Consider the following 21,390-nt stretch of genomic DNA (forward strand, 5'->3'; position numbering starts at 1 on the left):
GACCTCCCTGCTCCCAAGTCCCTTTCTCAATCTCTGCTTGAGATTGACAGGCAACCAATAAACTCTACTTCATGAGCTCATCTTGCTTAGAATAAAAGGGTAACTTTACTAGAAGATTATTTCAGTGTTTCACACTTAAACCAGACCTCAAGGAAAATTGAAATCAGGGACTCTAGTACCACTAAGTTCTTCTCTGTCCCTTGTTCTTTTTCCTCTAATGGTGTGACATTTATAGAAAAAGTCTGAATCTATCAGCACCAGAGACGAAAATCCCACAGAAGGACTTTAACTGACAACGCTTGGGTCACTGTCCATGATTGGTACAAGGGAAACCAGGCTCTATCATTGGTTCATCTTGGGTCAGAGTTTAGCCCTGGATTGAACCATTATAGCTGGGCGGTAGTGTCAAGGACTCCAGGTATGGCCAGTGGGGACCATCATTATGTTGCATGGCATTTCCAGAAACAGTGAAATGACTGAGAGCTGGGGACCCCTTCCCACTGGTTACCTAAAACCATCACCACCCACTCCCAATTCTCTTACTTCCTCTTTAATGATCCTGTCTCAGTTTCCTCCACATACTCTCCTTCCTCTGCCCAACCCATTATTGCTGGGGTTCCTGAGAGTTCCATCCTTATGCTTTTCCTCTTCTCATTGGGATTAATGGGCCTAAACCAGATTAGGCCAATGAGATTCAAAGAGATGCTTGCATAGGATTTTCGGGAAGGAGGAATCAGTCTCCCTGTTGCCTGTTAGATGGGATAAAGAAGCATGCAGCCTCAACTGCCTGTGGCAGTCATTTTGTGATGTAAGGGGAGCGAGTTTTGGTATAAAGTCCATGAGGGGACAGCAGAGAGATGGAATCATCTCAACTTCCTAATGACATTGTTGAACCTGGGAATCTATTCATTCTGTCCTACCATTGGACTTGCTGCATTTTGAGATGGTATTATACATTTCCATATTGTATAAGCCAGTTTGAATCAGGTGTCTGCTAGTTGGAGCTGAAAGCATTCTACTTAATTCACACTTATTACCATGAATTTTCGCATACTCACTTTCCTGGGCTCCAGACCTACCCACATTTCCCAATGGCTCCTCCTCTTCTTGAGTTTCCTACAATTCATTTACTTAAGAAATAAGAATCTAGTGCCTACTATTATGCCAAGCTCTGTTTTAGACACTGCAGGCAGAGCAGCTGATGAAACAAAGTTGTTGTCATCAGGGACCAGTGAAGGAGGCAGACAATGAACAGTATTATTTTCTGAATGAATGAAATAATTAATAATGCAGGGTAGGAACCAATCCATGTCGAGCGAAAACCTTATCCTCGTCTATAGAATATCACATCTGAGTCTGGTTTAACAAACAGCCCCGGGAACTGAGAGGTAGACCCTGTTCTCGCAGCCCTCAGAATCTAAAAAGGTAAATATGACCTGGGGCCTGACCTCTGGAGCTCAGAGTCCAGAATGAACAGCAAATGTGTATTGAGTGCTTATTTTGTCAGGCTCTGTAAAAACTGCTTTAAGGGAACCCTCTCCTTTAGTCCCCACCGACTCTAGCAGCTTGTCCCAGGACAGACTTAGGGCTCAGGACGACAGGCCTGAGACCAGGCAGTCTGGACAATGACAAGAGCTCCGGTGAGGTAGTCCTGCCCCTTGGGTTTGGCACAGATCCATGTAACCCTGCGCCCGGTCTCTCTCGTCCTTCGGTGTTCTAGCCAGTGTGTGGGGTCTGACGCCTGGGTTTTCCCCCATGTCCCTTTCCCCAGGCTTCAGAGGCTGGGGTGCGTGAGAGGGGGTCGGAGAGATGGGGGATCTGGGGCAAACGAGGGAGGTCATTGAGCTCAGTAGGGAGGGGGTCGGCGAAGTCCGTAAAGAGGGATCAGTGGGGAAGAAGGTCGTTGGACAGAGGGACAACCATAGATACTCGCTTTCTCCCCCACACTGCCATCTATCTGCTCCCACGCCCTCCAGCACCGCCGCCAGGATGGACCTTCTCCTGGGCTCTAGGAGGGCATTCCTTTCCCCTACTCGGCGCCTCCACTACGCTGCCCCAGCCTGAAAGGCGACAAATCCTCCGCGGACCAAGAGGCTTGACTCAGGCTCTGGTCTCTGACTCGGGAACTCGCATTTCGGCCGTGCTCAGCATCTCCTCTGCGTCCACTCCCCCTCGGCTCGCGACCACTTGGTCTGCGCCGCCTGCATTCTCTGTGTGCCGGGCCCGCCCGCACTGCGGGGGAGGCGGGGAGCCGCCCACGCCGCGCCCGGCGCTCCGCGTCGCCGTCTCCCTGGGACGCGCGCGGGCTACGCGGCGTGCTGGAGCAGAGCCGGCGGCCATGGCGCGGCGCTCCAGGAGGTAGCCGGGCGGGACGCGAGGAGCTCAGGGGCCGCCATGGCCCGGCGGCGGCGACGCGCTTGCATCGCGCTGTTCCTGGTGCTGCTCTTCGCCTTCGGCACTCTCATGGGCCTGCGCACGCTCAAAGCCCCCGACGGACTCCCTGCTCTGGGTCCAGGCCTGGAGCTGGCGCCCTTTGAGCGTCGCCCGGAGGGGGCCCCCGCGCCCGCCGCCGGGGCCCCGGCAGTCCCCGCCGCCCCGCCGCCGCCGCCTCGGCCCCGCACCGCGGGCCCGGGCAGCCCCCCGGGGCCGGCCCCCGCGGAGGCCGAGCCCGTCCCCGGGCAGAGTTTGCGTGTCTACTCGGACCTGCACGCCTTCTACTACTCATGGTATGGGAGCCCGCAGCGCGAGGGTCACTACATTCACTGGGACCACGTCATGGTGCCACACTGGGACCCCAAGATCTCGGCCAGCTACCCCCGCGGCCGCCATAATCCCCCCGACGACTTGGGCTCCAGTTTCTACCCGAAGCTGGGGCCCTACAGCTCCCGGGACCCTGACGTGCTGCGGGAGCACATGACCCAGCTCAAGGAAGCCGCCATCGGTGAGTACTCGCGACCCCCGAGCAGTCCTATCCCCCAACCTAGCCCTTCTTCTTTCCCACACCCTAACTCATGCTGGTTCAGTCAGTCACTGGGCCTTTTGGCCCCACTCACCCTTCAGCCTGGCTTCTTACCCCTTCCCTTCTATTCTCATTCTGTGCTCACCACTAGGCACCCCCCCCCCCCTTCCTAGTATTCAGACTCACCCACCTTTGCCTTCTGGTGCTCCACAATTCCGGGGCCCTTTCAAAGGGCGGAGCAGCTAGGTCAGTGGAAGGAGTCTGCGCCAGAACTGACCCAGGTAGAGACAGTGAGGAGAGGGAGGCAGAGTCTTCATGTCTATTGGGCTTCTAGGTTTGGGTAAGTGAAGCCTGTATATCCTGGCCCCGCAGGAGTCTGGGATTCAGAGTAGTGCCTGGGATGGCCTCTGCTTTCACACCAGGTACAGGGTAGAGCAGCAGCCCTTCCTGCTTTTGCTGGCTGCAGGAAGGAAAGTTTGCCCACATTGCATGATGGACCCTGCTCTGTTTGCAGTAGGGGGTCCAGGAGCTTTTCATCAAGTACTTTGCTTGAAAAGAGGTCCCTGGGAGCCTCCTTTGTAGGCATGGTAGGGTAGGAAGCTCACTTGTTTCAGATTTTGTCACTGAATTCTGCATTTTACAGTACATTTCAATTTATCTGGAAACGATTAGCAAGTGAGAGAAAAAAACTGAATGCCAGAAACGATGATAGGAAGTATTCACAGATAACACAGGATTTTACAGCCTAGAGGGACAGTCTAAACAAATGTATTGCCCATGGGAAGATGACTTCTGTTCAGGGCTTTTCTCCTTGCAGGACCTCAGAGGTACTCTTCTCCTCCAGAGATAGGACTGTGGTTTCCAGGTGGGTGTGGCACTGTCCACCCATTTCCCTTTGTTCTACTACTTGTTAATGTCAGTGAAAGCCCAGCTCATACCCGGGCTTTGCTCAGGCTCCTTTCGGGCCTGGTGCGTTGTTCCCCTGCCGCTGCGCTTCAGCACCGCGGGCGTGGACAGCTCCGGTGCACCAGGCTTTGGAATATGATCTGCAGGAAGTGAACCTGGCAGGATCCTCACTCTAGGTTTCATTCAGAAACCATTCTGCAGTTGGAGATGGTTTGTGAGGAAACAAATCTCTGTTGTGGGGATACTGTGAGTCTCTGAAGTAGCTTCTGTGTTGTGTCTCAGGCGTCCTGGTCCTGTCCTGGTATCCACCTGGCATGGCTGATGATAATGGGGAACCCTCAGATGACCTGGTGCCTGCCATTCTGGACACCGCCCATCAGTACAACATCCAGGTGAGTCTTCAAAAAGAGATCAAGTGTTCTTTGGCCCATTCTGGAGATTTCCCCTCCTCTGCCCACAGGGATAGTGCCGCTACCGAAGTTCTTGGCATTAGCCTAGGTATGGCAAATAGGTGGCAAGTGTGGCATTGGGGGGGGGGGTTCTAATAAATAATGCCTATGTCATTCTTATTTTCTTCAATTCTGAAAAAAAAAAAAAGTTGGGAAAACTAAATATAGGGGAAATGGGAGACTAAATATCACAATAATAGAGGTTAGGTTCAAGACCCTGACCCCAGATAGAGGGCAGGCAAGGGCCGAATGGGCCCCAAAACTGAGTGAACTCCAGCCTCAGCTCCCTAGTGGGAGGCAGTGCTGGGCCTTAAGGAGCAGGGCACGTAAGTGTTTCAACAGACAGGCTCACTTTCAAGAGTGACGGGCTGAGCTAAGCATGTCTAGTTATTTCCCCACATGTACCAAGCCAAGTCCTGTGGCAAAACAAAAGAAGAAACACGACAGAGCGGAGACCCACTCCCGGCCCTGAGCCCATCACCAACACATTTAACAGGCCGTAGCACATTTTCCCATCCCATTGACACAGCCTCACTATGCTTTTTCCCATAGACTCAGGCAGCTAGTGCCAATCACTTGGAGCTGGCACATAAGTTGAAACCTATTAGCCACCCTGCAATAGCCCATAAGAATGACTCCCAGATGCCCAGCTGTGGGAAGTGGGCAAACTTCTTGCCCCTCCATTTCTGCCCCTGAGGGCAGTGGCTGCTTTCTCTCTATTGTGCCCACCACTGCTAGGCCCTTCCCTGAGCTCAGCCTTGCCCCAGGCCATGGTTGGAGCATGAGCCTTATCGGCTGCGACCCTTGGAGAGATCCTCACCTAACTAGTATCACCTCTGTTTGTGGCAGGTGGCCTTCCACATCCAACCCTACAAGGGACGGGATGACATCACTCTGCACGACAACATCAAGTACATCATTGATATGTAAGGCTGCTCTGGGGCCTGGATTTTGGTGGGGATCAAAATAGGAGTAGGGACAGGTTTGAAGGGGCAGGTCAGGAGACACGAGGGCAGAATACCTGTCCCCAGCAGTTATTGTACAGTAAGAGTACCGGGCTTGGAGTCAGCAGCCTTGGTGTGAATTCTGGTTCTGCAGCCTCCAATCTGTGATCAGAGGCAGGTCTTTTGATCTTTGAGTCTTACTCATATGAGAGTTACATGAGTTAACATATGTGAAAATGGCTTGTACAGTGCTTGCACGTGTCATTCATTCATTAAAACAGTATTTATTGAATGCCTTTAGGTGTCTAGGCACTGTCCTACGCCCCAGTTGTACAGTAATGAGGACTAGCAAAGTTTATATTCTAATGTGTTGGGGGGGGCGGCGGCAGTGGAGCAGACAGTAGTTACACGTGAAAATTCAAATAGTGATCCATACTATAAAAAATAATAAAGCAGGGTGTTGTGTTAGAGTGTGTCTGAAAAAGTACTTTAGAATGTGGTCAAGTGAGCTCTCTGAGATGACATGTGAGCAAACACCTAACTGAAGAGTTGGCTCTGCAAAGATCTGGGGCAGGCAGAAAATTCCAGGCAGAGGGCTGTCAGATGCAAAGGCCGTATGATGGGACAAGCCTGACAGCAGGTGAGGAGGCCAGTGTAGCTGGAGTGTAGCGATAACTCATAGCAGGAATGGAGGTGGGCAGGCCCAGGTCAAGTAAATGAGGTCGTGCAGGTCCTGGCAAGATGCAATCAGACCTGACTTACACTTTACAAAGCAAGCGGATTGTAGGGAGGTGGAAAGTGGGTGCCTGGAGACCAATTAGGTGGCTGTCGCTGAAATCCAGATAGAAGATGGTGACTTGGCCTAGGGCAGGGAAGTGAGTCTTGAATAAAGGAGTGGCAAGTCTAGGGAGAGGAGGGCGGGAACTAGGTTCTTGCTTGGCACGATGAGTCCAATTGTGGAGACCGGCTGGATCCAAAATTGTGCTCAGGCATCAGGAAAGCTCTCATCCATGGCTGGTCCCACAGCTGTGCTGGCTTCTCCCATCCTAGGTCGCCAGCTCAGGTTCTTCTTCCTCCTGCTCCTCAGGTATGGCTCCCATGGCGCATTTTACCGCTATAAGAACAGCATGGGTAAGAGCCTCCCACTCTTTTATATCTACGACTCATACCTGACATCCCCTGAGGCCTGGGCCCACCTCCTGACACCAAACGGGCCCCACTCAATCCGCAACACCCCCTATGATGGGGTCTTCATAGCGCTGCTGGTGGAGGAGGGCCACACCCATGACATCCTGGCTGCTGGATTTGATGGTATGTACACCTACTTTGCCTCCAACGGTTTCTCCTTCGGCTCCTCCCATCAGAACTGGAAAGCTGTGAAAAACTTCTGCGATGCCAACAACCTCATGTTCATTCCCAGTGTGGGGCCTGGCTACATTGACACCAGCATTCGGCCCTGGAACAACCACAATACACGGAACAGGGTCAATGGCAAGTACTATGAGACAGCCCTGCAGGCAGCCCTGACAGTGAGGCCTGAGATTGTCTCCATCACCTCTTTCAATGAATGGCATGAGGGCACCCAGATTGAGAAGGCGATTCCCAAAAAGACACCAACTCGTCTGTACTTGGACTACCTGCCTCATCAGCCCAGCCTGTACCTGGAGCTGACTCGCCGCTGGGCGGAGCACTTCATCAAAGAGAAGGAGCAGTGGCTGATGTGAGGGGCCTGCAAACGGGCATGAGGTGCTGATGTCCGAGCCTCACTGGACGATGTCGCCACGACGTGGGGCTCAGCTGAGATTGTAGGCATTTGCTTGTCTCCAAGTCCATAGCTGGGTGCTTCTGGGTGGGCCCAAGCCTGGGCCCGTGTAGGAACACAGCCTGTTCCTCAGGCGGGTGGTGCGGGGGTGTTCTGCAGTGACAGGAAAGGGAAATGTAGAGGCTGCCAGGTGTCTGGAATTAGCCCAGGGCAGCTCCATATCCTCAGTCAGAACACTGAAAAGAATCCCTTCTAGCTTTGAAATCAGCAGGTTGGTGTGGTGTAGTGGAGTCACCAAATCACTGCTCTTAGAAGGGTGTCAGGGTTCTCGGCTATAGCATGCACCCTGCTCCCTTCGGCCAGCCTGTATCCCCTCTTCAGGCCGCCTTCCTACATCGTCTGTCTTCTCCAAGTTAGGGAATCATATTTGAGACTTCCTAAAAGGGAAATTTTATGTTTAAGCTCTTCCCAGTATATCCCTGAACCCAATTTTCAGGAAGTAATCCTGAGCATTTACACATTTATTCAATGCAGACTAACAGAGCACCTTGCCAGGTGCTGGGTGCAAATGACCAGGAATGGTTCCTGTCTTCCTGCCATTATAGGACCCAGCTTCCCTTATTTGGTGTAGCCTTGTGGCTAGTGCCTGAGCACAGCTATGGGTTCTTCCTTCCTACATTTTTACCCAGTACTGGGAGTTCAGTTGTTTCCTCTAAGAAAATACCTCTGTGGTCCAGAGCCTCCATTTTCCCAGATGAACATTTAGCTCCAGGGAGACGACCAGAACATCCCTCTCCCTGTAGCTGCCTAACGTGAATGGGGCCCATTCACGAGAGCCATTTTCAATGCTGCTGTGATTTGTATTAAATATGACATGGTATTCTCAAGTAAGCATTCCTTTTGCTCTTCAAAACTTCACAAATTCTGTCCCTGACTCCTCCGACTCTGACAAATTGAATGTGGGATGGCTACAGTGTTAGCACAATGAAGAGTGAGTTTGCTTAAGAAACTAGTCGTTTAAACAAGATTTCGAGGGAATGATTTAACAAACCACTGCTTCTTTACAAAAAAACACACACCTGATATGCTAGTTGTAGAGACCTTCAAAGCAGGCCTGGGGACAACTTCTTGCAAGATTCTTAGGATCTACTTGACAATGTGTGTTGGAAACCACTGAGTTTATGGTCTCAAGACTAAATCCTAATTCTGGATGGAGGGGAAGTAGTGGGCCCTATCGGTACCACAAGGACTCTCAGCTGCAGTTAGGTAACTGATACTAAACCCCACTGATGGATGGGGTAGGCCTGGTCACCTTGCTTGTGACTTAGTGGGGAAACCAAGGCAGGCAGGGACAGGTGAAAAGGGCTAGATGGTAACCTGTAATAATTTACAGAAGGGAGTAACACTGAGGCCTCATTTCACACATAAACAATTTGAAAAATACTAAAAGTACAGCAATGCCCTAGAGGACAAGGGTAGCAATTCTCACACATTGCTGACGTCAAGCAACCTGATTTAGTTCTTTTAAAGGCTAATCTGTATCAAGAGTCATAAAAATGTTCACACACTTTGATCTAGTAATCCTACCCTAAAGAAATAATTCAAAGAAGAAAAATAAACCATTTAACAAAGATGTTTAATAGCAGCATTATTTTCTATTAAAGAAAAACAAAGTTCAAATGCCCAACAATAATTTTTAGCACTTAATATACATATGAATACAGATCAAGGCTGCTGAGTAGACACTGGATTTAAATAAAGGTATTATAGGTATAATTTACTTTATGAATAAGCAGAAAGTCACTGGTTGAAAGGGATAGTAGAGATTTATTTTCCAATATTCTTTAATTTGGACCCCCCCACCTCTACCCCTTGCCAAGTGAGCTGACTTCCTACCCTTAGATCAAACGATTCTCTGCCAGGCAATTGCAGCACGTCACACCCCCAGCCCCTAGAGTTCAGAGGAAATAGTGTTTGGCCTGTGGCTCTGCAATCTTTATCCTAACCTGGTTCACAAAGTCATGCCTTTGGTCACTTGAGACTTTTAAACAGCACCAGTGGCTACTCTAGCTCATTTGGACCTTAAATGTCACCACCTACCTGAGAGGAGGCTCTCACTGGATTCTAAATCTATTTAAATTATTTTTCAAATGTTAAAAAAAAGAGAGAGAGAAGGAACTTATCAGAAGAACATCCTAGGAATGTTCTTAGTCTCCATTCAGCTTTTGGCTGATCCATGACATTACAGACTACCACCTCGCCCCCAGGGATGAGGCTAAACCAGCAGCTCCTGGGGCCTGGTCTAGTGTGCAGACACTGCCTTCAAGGGTCAGACTAGTTTGGAGCCGTAGTGGCCTCTGCAAATGAGGCCTTGCCAGCCACCAGCAGACAGACACACAGCATTCAACACCAGTCCCTGGGCCCTCCCTCCTGAGTTTCACAAGCAGGATCCGTGTGAGGGGAGCAGCCCATACTTCTGTTGGAGGACAGCTGTAGTACTTTCCAGGGCACTGAGGAGGAAATGGAGGATAATTAAGAGCCTGACTTCTCAAAGCCCTGAGCCCTGCAGAGTCTGGTGATCAGGGACCTCTAAACTCTCTACTCTCTGTTCATCGAACCCTTGATGAATCCTTTTGAATCCTGAAAAAGCCAGCAAACTTAGTCCCACTCCATCCACCACTTCTCTAAACCTGCTCATCCCTATCAGGGCAAGAGAATGTGACAACCTTTATTTTGTCAAGGCCTTTTTTGCATCTCCCATCCTCCCTCAAATTCTATCCCCATGACAAAGGAAAGAGACTCACCAGCCTGGACGAATGATGTCAAACTTTCCAGGCACAGACAAGTCAATCACAGTTGAGCCTAGGCGACACTCAGGGCTCTGGCCATTCCCAATTGGTCCCCCGTCAATGACCAGGGACAACTCAGGCCAGAGGTCCTGGAACTCCTAAGAGGAGGAAGAGGAAGAGCATGGACACTACCCCTCGCACATGCAATGATGTCATGCTACAGGCAGGGTTCATAAGTAAAACGAAGGCTGCACAGTTTGAAAAAACAGTAGGCCTAAGCAGAGGCCTACTGTACAGAGGAAGGAAGCTCATTTAGTTAAGGTTAGCTGTGCTAAGGACACTGCATTAGGACCCCGGGCACTACATCCTATGAGGTTTGGAGGCCCCCAGCCCCCACACACCTATCTAGAGCTTAAAGACTATCTTGCTGTGCAAAGAGGAATTTCCACACATCGTTTCTGTCGGGGAGGTGTAAGTACAATAGTGGAGGCCTAGGTGGGAGTCCAAAGATGTGGGCTCTACCCTGGACTTGCCACCATATCTGTGTGACCACATTCAAGTTACTTTATCTAGAGCTGTAAAATTAAGGGAGCTGGAATAGATGATCTCTAAGGGTCCTTCTAACTCTGATCCTGAATTTCAGGGGAACTCTGGATCAGGGTAGGGAGAAGAAAACAGGGTGGACTCTGCAAGTGCCACTAACACCCAATCCTTGGGCTACAGGAAGGGTTCTCCATTCTGAGCTAGGGCATTGCCCACTCCTCCACCCCGACCCTTTATGAAGACACTGCAGTGGCAGTTAGGCCTGAAAATTAGGGATGGGGAAATCATGAATACCAGTTACTGTGTCGGATAGGTCAATTGCTTGCTGCAAAGGTAAGAATACCTCCTCCCACCCCCTTCCCCACTGCTTCGAGTATCGCCCCCAGGACTGAGTAAAAGCCTGCAGTCTGAGAATAAGGCATGCTGAGCTCTCACTTTCCAGGACTCCTGAACTCGCTTTCTAGGTGTGGGCACGGAAACCTCATCACTTCGTTATGTTCTACATTTAAGTTCGGTAAGAAAAAAGTGTGATAAGTTAACATTTCTTTGTGTCCTCATTTGTTCTAAGCTATGAAGCTGAAACAGCATTAGCATGATCCTTTCTTTGACCTGGCTTATGGCAGAGGTAATAAAATAGGGTCCGGAGTCTCTAGGACAAGTGATTTAAGTTTTCGGAGCTTTAACTTTCTTTATAGCACTGTTGTAGACTTACTGCCTAACTGTATTCTCCAACAACTGCTACCCCCACAAAAAGGAAGAAAATAATTATATTTACCATAATGTTTCTTATTATTAAAAAGGTAGAAAGAAAACACCAATTCTCCCTTCGCCCTCAAACTCTGTAATAAAACCCAAGATTCCTTTAACTTGGATTCCCCCCACCCCATCCCTTGCCAACTGGGCAGACTTCCTACAGTTAGACTCTCCTGCTAGGCAATTCCAGCGAACCATCAATCCTAGTGGTTCAGAGGAAACTGTCTGGCCTGCTGACATTTCTGGGAGAAGGACTGGGTAACTCCTACCTCAACATTCAAAGAACTGGCCTGGGAGCTGAGATTGGCGCTGGTGAGAGCAAGCGGTCCCCCAAACATCTGGGCCAAGTCCTGCATGAAGGTGTGGTCAGGTATGCGGATGCCTACAAGCTAGGGGGAAAGGGAAAGGGGGATCATCAGAAAGATTAGAGGGGTGGGGGGAATGGGTCAGGACTGGATCCTAGTGAAAGCCAAATGGCAGGAGTCTGGAGACACGAGAAAATCTGACTCACAGGGGTGAAGGGGTTCAGGTCCTTATTGAGCTCCTCTGAGCGTTCCATCACCAGGGTCACTGGTCCTGGTAATAGGTCTTTCAGGAGTCCCTCAGGTACTCTCACGTGGCAATATCTGGGAAATAAAGGAGCACAAATGTATCCAAGAATGAAGGACCACTGTTGGTCCTAGTCCAGACTCTAGGCAGATCAAGAAAAGGGGGGAGGGGGAGGACCGAGGAACTATAATGGGATCCATCTGTCTTCGCTCTCCATCTTCCTAAGAGCTTGGGCAGAGCGTCGGGCTCCGGAGAAGCACCCCAGGCTTGGAGCCCACGTGCCTCTGGTCTCCGAGCCTACAACAGCTGCACTGCTATCACACTCCGTGTTTTATTTTCTTCAAAGCACTCCCTACTCAATTAAGCTACCGTGTTTTTCTCCTTTTTATTTTTTAAACCGTGGGAGTCCCTCCATTACCACAGAAGCGCCAGAATAGGGGCCCTGCCTGTCTCGTTCATCGCTGCGTCCCAGCATCTCGTTCAGGGCCTGGCAGACGGTAAGTGCTCCATACACATTTCCAGTTCCGGATTCCTGGGTGAGCTTGGACAAGCCCCTCCCGCTCTCTGCGCCTCAGTCTCCCAAGCCTGTCACCGGAAGCCCCTCCCGCGGTGCCGCCCCCAGCGGGGCCGGGTCGGGGCGGCCTTACCTGTAGACGTCGGCCACGCGGCCCAGGCACACGGCCAGCGGCTTGGCCTCGCTGCGGCCCTTGAGGCGGTACACAGCGTCCAGTGCCGCCGAGCAACTCGCCGAGCAGGCCAGGCCGTACAGCGTATCGGTGGGGACGGCCACCACGGCGCCGGCGCGCAGCTCGGCCACCGCAGCCCGCAGCGCCTCGGTCCAACCGGCGCGCTCCGGGCTCGCGGCCCGCACGGCTCCGCTCCCCGGGAGCCGCAACAGCCGCGCCCCCGGCGCCGCCGGAGCGGGGCTCGGAGGGCGGAGGAGGCGGCCGCTTCGGGCGGAGCCCGTAGGCCCCTCACTCAACCCCACGCTGGCAGCCACCGCGGCCCTCAGCCCCTTGCACGGACGCGCTGGAGACATCCGCTCAGGCCCGTTTCCGGGAGGAAGTGACGCGCCCATTCAGCTTCCGGTCCGGGAGGCTCGGCCCCACCTCCGCGCCCGGCAACTTAAAGGGACCGCGACCCCCAGGAGGATTGAAGGAGACCGGTGGGGACCGGGCGGGGCGCAGCTTTGCGGAGCCTTAGCGCAGCGCTGGGGAGGGGGGGCGGCCGAAAGGGGGGCGGTGGTCGGGGCGCGCAGGCAGAGATGGAATGGGGCCCGGGCTCAGACTGGTCACGGGGGTGAGAGGGGGCCCGTCGGGGCGGGGGGAATGGGCTCGGAACCCGCGCCAGCGCCAGCGCTGACCGTCTGTCTCTCGCTCTCTCCGGGGCAGGGAGGCTGCCGGCGTGGACCGTGGGAAGGCGGGGCTGGGGCTCGGCGGGAGGCCACCCCCGCAGCCGCCCCGGGATGAGCGCGCCCAGCAGCTGCTGGACGCGGTGGAGCAGCGGCAGCGGCAACTCTTGGACACCATCGCCGCCTGCGAGGAGATGCTGCGGCAGCTGGGCCGTCGGCGCCCGGAGCCGGCTGGTGGCGGGGTCAGTGCCCACCCCGGGCTGCCTGGGAGGTGGGAACTGCTCACTGGCTAGATTTGCTAAACCCTAGCTTCCCCTGGAGGGTGAGAGTGCCCCCACCGCTTTACCCTCCCCCCACACACACACCCCGCCTCCTTTCATCTCGGCAAGAGGCTCTGAAAAAGTTCAGTGCTATCCAAATGCCAAGTGGCCATACCCTTGCAGGGCCTAACCTAAGGCCTTTCCTCCCAGCCTCACTGTTTTCCTTTCTGTTTCAACCAGAACATCTCAGCTAAACCCGGGGCGCCCCCACAGCCAGCTATCTCCGCCAGAGGAGGCTTTCCAAAGGACGCTGGTGATGGAGCTGCGGAGCCTTGACCATCCCGAGCCGGTTGCCCTGAGTTCTCTCCTTCCCTGGGGCTGGTGGCTGGACTCTTTGAACAACTCCCTTCAGTAAAGGGGCCAGTCTTCACTGGCAGCGGCTGGATCTTGGCTCTCAGCCTGGGGTGGCAGCTCTGCTAGCAGCTGGGTTCACTCCCACTTCATCCTGGCTGAAGGCAGTGCTGAGCTTTGAAATGTAGCCAAGGAATACCCAGTCTGATTACCCGGATTTGGGCAGACCAGAAGTGCTTGCCAGAGGGGTCTGGTCTGGTCTGCTCTGGGGGATCCAGGTGGTATTACATGTCCATTTCATGCTTTGGGGGCTCCTTGTCCCACAAAACACTTAGCAGAGCCTTGATTAAAAGGAAACCTGCAGACTCTCCTGGTGACCGACCTTTCCTTTCTGTCCCCTAAGACTGATGGCTCGGGAGGGGGAAGTGGTTGAAAGCTGTCAGCCTTGGGCAGGGTTGGGAAGAAATGCCACAGATACTACCAGATTTAAATAAGCATTTAATTAGGATTTCATTAGTATTTAATATTGCTTTTTCAATTCCAAAAAGTTAAATTTTCACTTCTTAGCAGATATTTTAAAGTACAATATTAAGTTTATACAAAATGAGCAATTAAGCAAACACCATTATTTCACATTCTTCAAAAATACAAATTCATATTTACTCTTTTTTGGGTTTGGAGGTTTCTTCCTTTGGAAGTACTGAACCTGTAACGTTTTCATATCGCTCAGTGGAAGTTCATTGTTCCCATGTTTCACACTTAAATGAATTTGATAGGCTTTTACATAATCCAAATAAAACTATTTGGGATTTAAAGAACTGTTACCAAGACCTCCGGCCAATGACTAGTATACATCAAAAAAGGCTCTCGTGGGTCTTACCTTTCTTTCCTGGCCGGAAGATCTGAGCCAGATATTCAGCGAAAACCTGTTTCCAGCCACCTTCTCCAGAGACTGGGAGTTCACAGGGAAAAGAAACAGCCACCTTGAACTCTGACCCCCACCACCACATTCCCAAAAAAAAACCAAGAAAGGATGTAGACTGTTGAGTCAAACAGCGCCCTAGGCGAGGCCTGAGGACACAGGGGAGAAGGGCAAGAGAAGCCTCTGACTTGGCACCACTACGAAGATAACAAGGATATTGCAAAAAACACCCCTGGGTTTTGGTGAAAAAAGGTTTTCATGAAAAATTTTCCCATAAGAAAAAGTAGAAACTGCATTGAGCTGAGAAAGTGACACAACATTATCACCCAATTTTTGGCCCAGCAGGCACACCACCAAAAGGGCAGTGTGTAGTTTTAAACTTTGCATCCAGTAAAAAAACCTTGTACTATGTACACATTAAGATCCAGTTTAATTTGCATTTTTCAGTGCAGACTGAGAAGCCCTCTCTTAAACAGGAGTAACAGAAATGCCCAGTGATCATCAGCTTCCCCAAAGAACATGAGAAAAAAATGGGACACTTTCCCTTACCTCCAAAGATATCCAAGAGGAAACAGGCTAAACTGAGTACCAATCAGAAATATGCATAATTCAGTTTTGTTGCCTCCTCCCCAATATTAAGAAATGGACAATTCCGATGTCACAGAACCATTTGCATATTGGATCTATGGAAATCTTTCTGCTTTGGCTGAAGTATATTTTAAAACTGTATAGCAGCCTGAGAATGACAAAATGGGGTGGGAGGGGGAACAAGAGGGGAGTGAAGGGGAAGGAAAATTTTGATAAAGCAAATTATTAACAGCTTTGTTCATTGAATTTAATGAAGGCTGGAGGCCTTCCCAATATGGAAATGGCTCACGTTGTACCCCCTCCCCAAACATATTTCTGATTGGTGATGTAGGCAAATTGTAAACTTCAGCAATACTGTTGCAGTTCCACAAATCAATGGTTTCAGTGACTGGAGAAGTCTTTAAGATTAAGAACAATGGCCGTGATTACAAATATAAAAGTCTAGAAGGTGCCAGGTTTCTACCTAGGAACCACCTGTTCCTCTCAGGCATCACTTTGTAATGGTGAAGGGGGGAAAGATGGCAAGGGTGCAAGAAATGATGAAAAAAGGGCCTCAACAGTCAGCAGAAAACAGGACCCGCAGCAGTTCTTCAGAGAGCCTGAGGGGGCGCCCCCGGGCACAGGGAAGGCTTGCATAGATTGAGCAGTTGCTGAGAATGCATATAATAGTGTTTCCCTCAAGACAGCCTCCTGGTACAGGGCTGATGGAGCAGAAAAACGTGGCCAGACCAGGGCCACATGGGACAACGACCGTCAAGCTACACATATTGCACTAAGGTAAGTGCTTTTTTTTTTCACACCTCAATTTAACTTTTTATTCTGAGCAAAAATAAAACTTTGTGGAAAGTATATATATATATATGTGTGTGTGTGTGCGTACATGTACACACACACACATACACAAAAGAAATTGCAGCAATTGGGTTAAAGATAAAATAACCTAAAGTGCTTTTTTATTTTATTATTTCTTTAATATACCAATATGAGGTTCTGCAAACTCGTCCTTCTGGACACATTCAGCATTACACAAAGTCTCTCAGGAAAACCCACCCACCCTCCATTCTACCCATCAGTCCACTGCCTTGACCCTGAAGGTAAAGCTCTCCAGTTTACTGACTCTCCCAGAGGTGGTGAAGAGAAGTCCCTTGCTTCTACCCAGAGGGGTCTTCACACCTTAAGGCCCCTCCTAGGCTTTGTACCATGATCTCCTTCTGAAAGGGTGGCGAGGGGTGGAATTTAATAAGTGACACCAACTACTGTCACCAAACTAGTGATGCCCCCATGAGTCTGACCAGACCCTGCCAGGAAAGGCAGGGCCACTTTCTCCCTCAATGCCCCACCCATGTGCCCGGGAAGGGCCATCTTCACTAAGGCAGTTTGGCGGTGCCAGTCAGAGTCCTACCACCGCCAAAGCCTATGAATTCCAATTCCTGATGCTACCTAGCACACTGTAAAGAGGCAGTATAACTAGAGATGCTAGTGGGAGCTGGAAGTATAAATCCATCGGGTGAAAATGGTTACGGTTACCATGGAAAGAACAAAAGGCTTGACTTCACCTGCTAAGAAGTCTGCAGACCTTCCCTAACCTTACCCTAGGTTCATTCCCAGGTTTGGGAAACCACACTCTCCATGAAGGCTCTTTTTGGCTCCACTTTAGTCAGCAGCCCTCTCTTCTCCAAGGTCCCTGGCACTAGATGCCAGGCTTAAGGAAAGGGGTGGGGCGGGAGAGTGCTGGAAAGGAAGGAAAGAATGCCTACCCTGTGGAACAAACCTGCTCTTCACAACCACTCACTAGCATTTGAAGCACACTCCTCGTTTTTCAAAAGATGATTGGATTTGATGGTCCCCCTTGTAATAAGTCACCCTCGAAAGGCAGATACTTCAACTAGAAACATCTGTCAGCCTAAACACTGTTTTAAAACGCTTCTTCATCACACCCAGTCTTTGGAGAGTGGAAAAGCCAATGACCTAGGAAGGCCCAACACAAGCACAGCTAACCAGAAAGAAGCAATATTTAAACCATGGATGCTGCTAGTGGCCTTCCCTGGGCTCCTGTGTCCCAGCTCAGGCCCCAGGGAACCGAATCCCAGGTGGGCCTAGGTATGTGGGAGGTCATTCTGCCCTCCGATGTGAACTACCTTTAAGATCCCATTGTGCTGCTCTCAGAAGTTGTAGAGAAAACAGCCAAGGGTCCCACCTCAAAGCTTCCTACGGGTGCAAGGTCCAGAGATAGCTAAGGACAACTCATGTGGAGCAGCTGGTGTTCCAGAAAGACTAACCTAACCCACTGTGATAATAGAAGATTCCTCCTGCTTTATCAGCTTCTGCTGAGGTCAATGGCCACCAGACCCACTAGCCTTTTGGGGAGGGGAGTGCAGGTTAGAAAGAAACAGATTCTCCTGCCTAGGCTCCTGGAGTGAGAAGTCACCAGCTGCTTGTGGCTAAGCCCATTTTGCCTCATGGCAGTGACATTTCCCACCACTGCCCTCTTGTCCAAGCCTGTCGCTGAACATCCTGTTACAGGTAGGGCCTCTGGTTCCCAAAATGCTCTGCTCTGGATACTGTCTTGGCTGGCTCTGAGTAACGGGTCAGAACAGGAGACGACAAATACAGATCTCTTTACATTAGGAAGTGGAAAAGGAAGGCAAAATTATGGCCGCTTTCTGCCTGACACCATCGACTTAGAAGAGCAGCCCTGTTTGTGGAAGGCTGCTCCTCGCTCAAGGCAAGGAAGGGGCTCATGGGAGGCAGAGGCCTAGTCTAGACCCTGGACCATGCCCAGTTTCTAAGCTCAGTGAGCACTCATGACTACATTAATAAAGCCAGTTGAGAGGAACTTTCCATTTTAGTGCGAACTGTATTTTATGCTTAGAGGCAATGACTTGGAGCCAAAGGCAGACAGATGGATAGAATTCTATACACAAATCAAAAAACAATTCTTTTTTTCCTATAACACAACTTAATGAAGCATTCCAAATGAGATAACTTATTGCAACATTTCAGGCTTTTTGGTGGAAGGGGAATTTTTTTTGTTTTGTTTTACCCTGAGTAGAAGATCATCGTTTCATGTTTTTTGTTTTTGTTTAGAAATCATATAACTAAGCTGAACAAGTCACATCCTTCTTTGCACTGTACTAGGCTGTATGCAAGATCCGGAGGGTTAAGAGGTGGAGATGGGAGGAGGCAACCAAAAACCTGGCTAGAACCTGGAACCTGGACACCTGGCCTGCCAATTAAAGGCCACCTTTAAAAACCTCCCTTAAAGCCACACCACCTCCTGATAAGCAAAATGCAGCTCTTCTGTTCTGAGGAAGAAAATACCATTAAAGGAAGGCAGAGCACCAACCAGCAACTGGCCATAAGTCACGTGTCCACTCTAGGACAAAACAGGGATGTTCCCCAAGAAAAATTCACTGCGATCTGCCATCCCTGGCAACCAACAGAGACAGAAAGAACCAGGAAAGCAAAGCCTGTGATCACGTTGCTAGAGCCTGCTCTGCACATACGTCATTGACAGGCAGCAGTGAACAGCTCACCTCGGGCCCCTGCAGGACCAGATCCTCCCCACAGCCTCGGGCCAGGCTGTCAGCTGCCCGTTTGTACTGCAGCTGGCTGCATGATGGCATCTGCCAGTCACTCCGAGCTCCACCAACACCAAGCGCAAGCAACAAAACCATCTCATCTAATTCCTGTGCAGTTCACAGCTGTCTGACCTGTCTTCGCCACTTCCCTCCCTGATGGAGCGAGGGTCTGGCCTTCCAAGCAAGTTTCAGCCTCAGACTCAAAAGACACATGGGGAAGGAGCAACACTCGACCACTGAACTCCACTGCCCAAACCACAAAGGCCCCAGTGCAAGTGATGGGCAGCATCAGATTGATGGAAACCACACCCTTTCATTCAGAATTTTTATGCATACGAGTAACCTTAATTTCCAAGTTCACATGACAATAAGCAAAAGTGACATACAGTGCAGCCAAACAGTTCATTTATAACTTAGCTTTTTTTTGTTTTGTTTTTTTGTTGTTTTTTTTTTTTTTTCCAAAGATCAGTTCCTTAAAATGGATGCTCCTGGGATATGAATAAAGAAAATACATCTCAAAGGTGAGGATTTCAAACAGTAGATTTCTTCATCCTTCAAACTGTTGACCCCATGATGGGAGGCATCACACCTTATGCTTCCTGCTCGCCCTCTTCCCGGAGGTGAGCACCTCTGGGCCTTTCACTTGGAGAAGCAGCTGGTCAGGCCCAGCTCCTCCTCCCCCTGCAGTAGTGCTTCAATGGGAATCAGATTGGATGGCGTGTCCAGGCTCTGGAGGGACAGAAACTCTGACATATCCATGGCACTTAATGTTTCTGTCTGAGGCTCTGAAGGAGTCTCTGCTTGCCTGCTTTGCTCACAGGAAGAGGGCACGGCGGAGGAGGACGACAGGGGGACAGCGGGTGAGGGGAAAGTCTGTGGCGGTAGCTTCAGGCTGGGCCCATCAGGTGGCTGGGGGCTTGGCTCTGCAGGGGGTGGGGAAGAACAGCCCTTTCTCTTGCCAGCAGCCCGCTCCTTGGCAGAGTCCCGGCATGCGCACTGACACTGACACGCCTCCTCTTGCTTGATGATGATCACAGGGACACTGAGGCCAATCTGCTGTACAGAGCTCCCTACGAGAGGTGAGAGACACTGCGCTTCAAGTGGCTGCAGGGCACAGAGGGATCTAGACTAGGTGAGAGCTGAGTGCCGTGGAGGCAGGAAGGACAGAGAGGGGGGATGCCACACTCCAAGGCAAAGCACCTCTTCCTTAGAAAGACACACACACACCCCATCTAGAGGCACCCTATATTTCCAGCCTCGTTTCCAGCCATCCTTCCCCCTGCACCCTCCATGCCAGGCACAGCGGACACCTCCCTTTTCCTGACACGTTCTTCTTACCTCTGAGCGTATGGTCACTTTCTTCTGCCTAAACTCCCCAGACTCAGCTGTTCTTCTGCAGAACTTACTCTTCTCATCTCTGTAGTCCCAGCTCACTCCCCTCCTCTCCTGATGCCTCCAGGCAGTGTTTCCAGCAGGCTTAGAGCTAGGGCTGGCTCGAGGGCAGCAGCCTAGTACTGTACACACAGCTACTCTGTTCCTCCCACCCCTTCACACTGCACAGGATTTGTTCAGTTCTGCCTGCCCAAAAGGCTCTGAGCACCGTTAGGACATCTCACTCATCTTTGCAGCCCTCGTCTCTGACACAGAGTAGGTGTGGTAAATCTCCTTTGACACAATCAGCATTGTGCGCACACACACTCTCTGAATTCAGACAGGCTTTGTGTGTCTCAAGAGAGCTAGAGACCGGGGGCAATAGAACAGAGTGGGAGTTAGGAGACCTGAGAACTAGCGCTTTCGCTCTGCCACAAACTCACTTGTGACATTGGGGTAGTCACTTAATCTTTCAGGGCCCCAGTTTCTTAATCAATAAAGTTTTGTGTGTTTTTTTAAAAGGAACTTTTAGTTCTATATAGCTTCTGACCCAGATGCTATTTCTTCATTACTGTAATTACAAAAGAGTCCAGTGAATTAACAACTGCCCTCTTTAGCATTAACTGTGATTCAAACTTTTTTCTGGCTACATTTAAAAGCTGTATCTGAAAGGGAAAGAACTGTTACTAGTTCAAGAATGTTAAACGTGGTGCGGTGTGGTGTTTATCCCGTTATCCCTTAAGTGCACTAACTTCCAATAGCTGTGAGAACATGAAATACTCTAATAAACAATACAATGTGACAAATTTGATTTCCAAGTTTTAAAAGCTGGGGCAAAGCAACAATGAACTGTGCCTCAAGGGGCCCAGAGACTTGACTTTCTTTCAAAGCCGACACAGAATTACATACCTGTGCTACTGGCTACTGGTACTGCAGTGGTAAAAAACACCTTCTCAACTTTAGATGCTTGCTGCTGAAAAAAAAACACACCACATTTATAGCCACTCCAATATGGCACATTCCCAATTACATTCCAATTGAAGCCTCCCCAATTGTAATGGTTTTCCAAGAGGACAGAAAACCCTCAGTGTTGAGGGATTCTTGTACTGAGTGATGTTTTGTGCTCTGACATGAGGTCACCCCACTGTTTGACATTCAGTGTGGACAATGTAGCCTGCTTTGTCCCCACTACTTGGCTGTCTCCCAGCTGCCTAATCCATGGCTCTGTGTGTCTAAAGGCTCCTCCAAGGTTGCTTTTCTCAAGCAACCCTCTAAGCTTTCCAATCTCCACCATCCCCCAATACTTCTGTGG

General features: G+C 50.4%; 5 protein-coding genes across 9 annotated transcripts in view; 2 read left to right on the forward strand and 3 right to left on the reverse strand.

Moving 5' to 3' along the window:
- EPHA10 (EPH receptor A10) overlaps positions 1-4,153 on the reverse strand; it is a 55,456-nt gene extending 51,303 nt beyond the window's left edge. For both annotated transcript variants that reach the window (XM_088791029.1, XM_074334413.2), the window contains exon 1: positions 3,150-4,153. The gene's annotated coding sequence lies outside the window, so the exon portion shown is untranslated. The remainder of the gene's footprint in view (positions 1-3,149) is intronic.
- Positions 1,873-8,653, forward strand: MANEAL (mannosidase endo-alpha like). 2 transcript variants are annotated; one of them, XM_019726562.3, is made up of 4 exons: positions 1,873-2,941; positions 4,148-4,257; positions 5,164-5,240; positions 6,346-8,653. In XM_019726562.3, exons 1-4 carry the CDS (start codon positions 2,395-2,397, stop codon positions 6,980-6,982), a joined length of 1,371 nt encoding a protein of 456 aa, XP_019582121.2. In that variant the 5' UTR covers positions 1,873-2,394; the 3' UTR covers positions 6,983-8,653. The 2 variants fall into 2 exon arrangements, with proteins under 2 accessions (XP_019582121.2, XP_074190517.2); XM_074334416.2 differs by lacking the exon at positions 1,873-2,941 and having other exon boundaries at positions 4,153-4,257; positions 6,309-8,653.
- YRDC (yrdC N6-threonylcarbamoyltransferase domain containing) lies at positions 8,638-12,732 on the reverse strand. Its single transcript, XM_019726602.2, has 5 exons — positions 12,302-12,732; positions 11,617-11,731; positions 11,375-11,494; positions 9,825-9,967; positions 8,638-9,530 (listed from the first exon to the last, which is right to left on the reverse strand). The coding sequence occupies exons 1-5, from the start codon at positions 12,730-12,732 to the stop codon at positions 9,458-9,460; spliced, it is 882 nt and encodes a 293-aa protein (XP_019582161.2). The 3' UTR covers positions 8,638-9,457.
- On the forward strand, positions 12,687-13,986 carry C14H1orf122 (chromosome 14 C1orf122 homolog). 2 transcript variants are annotated; one of them, XM_088791030.1, is made up of 3 exons: positions 12,687-12,819; positions 13,046-13,247; positions 13,506-13,986. In XM_088791030.1, the coding sequence occupies exons 2-3, from the start codon at positions 13,200-13,202 to the stop codon at positions 13,599-13,601; spliced, it is 144 nt and encodes a 47-aa protein (XP_088647156.1). In that variant the 5' UTR covers positions 12,687-12,819; positions 13,046-13,199; the 3' UTR covers positions 13,602-13,986. The 2 variants fall into 2 exon arrangements, with proteins under 2 accessions (XP_088647156.1, XP_074190520.2); XM_074334419.2 differs by having other exon boundaries at positions 12,815-12,953.
- Positions 13,987-14,094: 108 nt separating this feature from the next.
- Positions 14,095-21,390, reverse strand: part of MTF1 (metal regulatory transcription factor 1) — a 39,627-nt gene continuing 32,331 nt past the window's right edge. The window contains exons 10-11 of one of the 2 annotated variants that reach the window (XM_019726561.3): positions 20,988-21,048; positions 14,095-19,777 (exon numbers count right to left, since the gene is read on the reverse strand). In XM_019726561.3, coding sequence (XP_019582120.1) covers positions 19,347-19,777; positions 20,988-21,048 — 492 coding nt within the window. In that variant the 3' untranslated portion in view covers positions 14,095-19,346. Of the gene's footprint in view, positions 19,778-20,987; positions 21,052-21,390 lie in introns of both variants that reach the window. The other variant, XM_019726560.3, reaches the window with a different exon arrangement.

Source organism: Rhinolophus sinicus, chromosome 14 (assembly GCF_057876585.1).
Source record: "Rhinolophus sinicus isolate RSI-liver-muscle chromosome 14, RSI-T2T, whole genome shotgun sequence".
Taxonomy (NCBI): Eukaryota; Metazoa; Chordata; class Mammalia; order Chiroptera; family Rhinolophidae; genus Rhinolophus; species Rhinolophus sinicus.

Excerpts from the sequence above, each read along its gene's own strand:
- YRDC (XM_019726602.2), bottom strand. The coding sequence starts at position 12,732 with ATGGGCGCGTCACTTCCTCCCGGAAACGGGCCTGAGCGGATGTCTCCA. Across the intron at positions 11,732-12,301 it reads CGCGTGGCCGACGTCTACAG|ATATTGCCACGTGAGAGTAC; the intron begins GTAAGGCCGCCC and ends TTTATTTCCCAG. Across the intron at positions 9,968-11,374 it reads CCAGTTCTTTGAATGTTGAG|GAGTTCCAGGACCTCTGGCC; the intron begins GTAGGAGTTACC and ends TCCTCCTCTTAG.
- C14H1orf122 (XM_074334419.2), top strand. The coding sequence starts at position 12,919 with ATGGAATGGGGCCCGGGCTCAGACTGGTCACGGGG. Across the intron at positions 12,954-13,045 it reads GGCTCAGACTGGTCACGGGG|GGAGGCTGCCGGCGTGGACC; the intron begins GTGAGAGGGGGC and ends TCTCCGGGGCAG. Across the intron at positions 13,248-13,505 it reads CGGAGCCGGCTGGTGGCGGG|AACATCTCAGCTAAACCCGG; the intron begins GTCAGTGCCCAC and ends TGTTTCAACCAG.
- MANEAL (XM_019726562.3), top strand. The coding sequence starts at position 2,395 with ATGGCCCGGCGGCGGCGACGCGCTTGCATCGCGCTGTTCCTGGTGCTG. Across the intron at positions 2,942-4,147 it reads GCTCAAGGAAGCCGCCATCG|GCGTCCTGGTCCTGTCCTGG; the intron begins GTGAGTACTCGC and ends GTTGTGTCTCAG. Across the intron at positions 4,258-5,163 it reads CCCATCAGTACAACATCCAG|GTGGCCTTCCACATCCAACC; the intron begins GTGAGTCTTCAA and ends TGTTTGTGGCAG.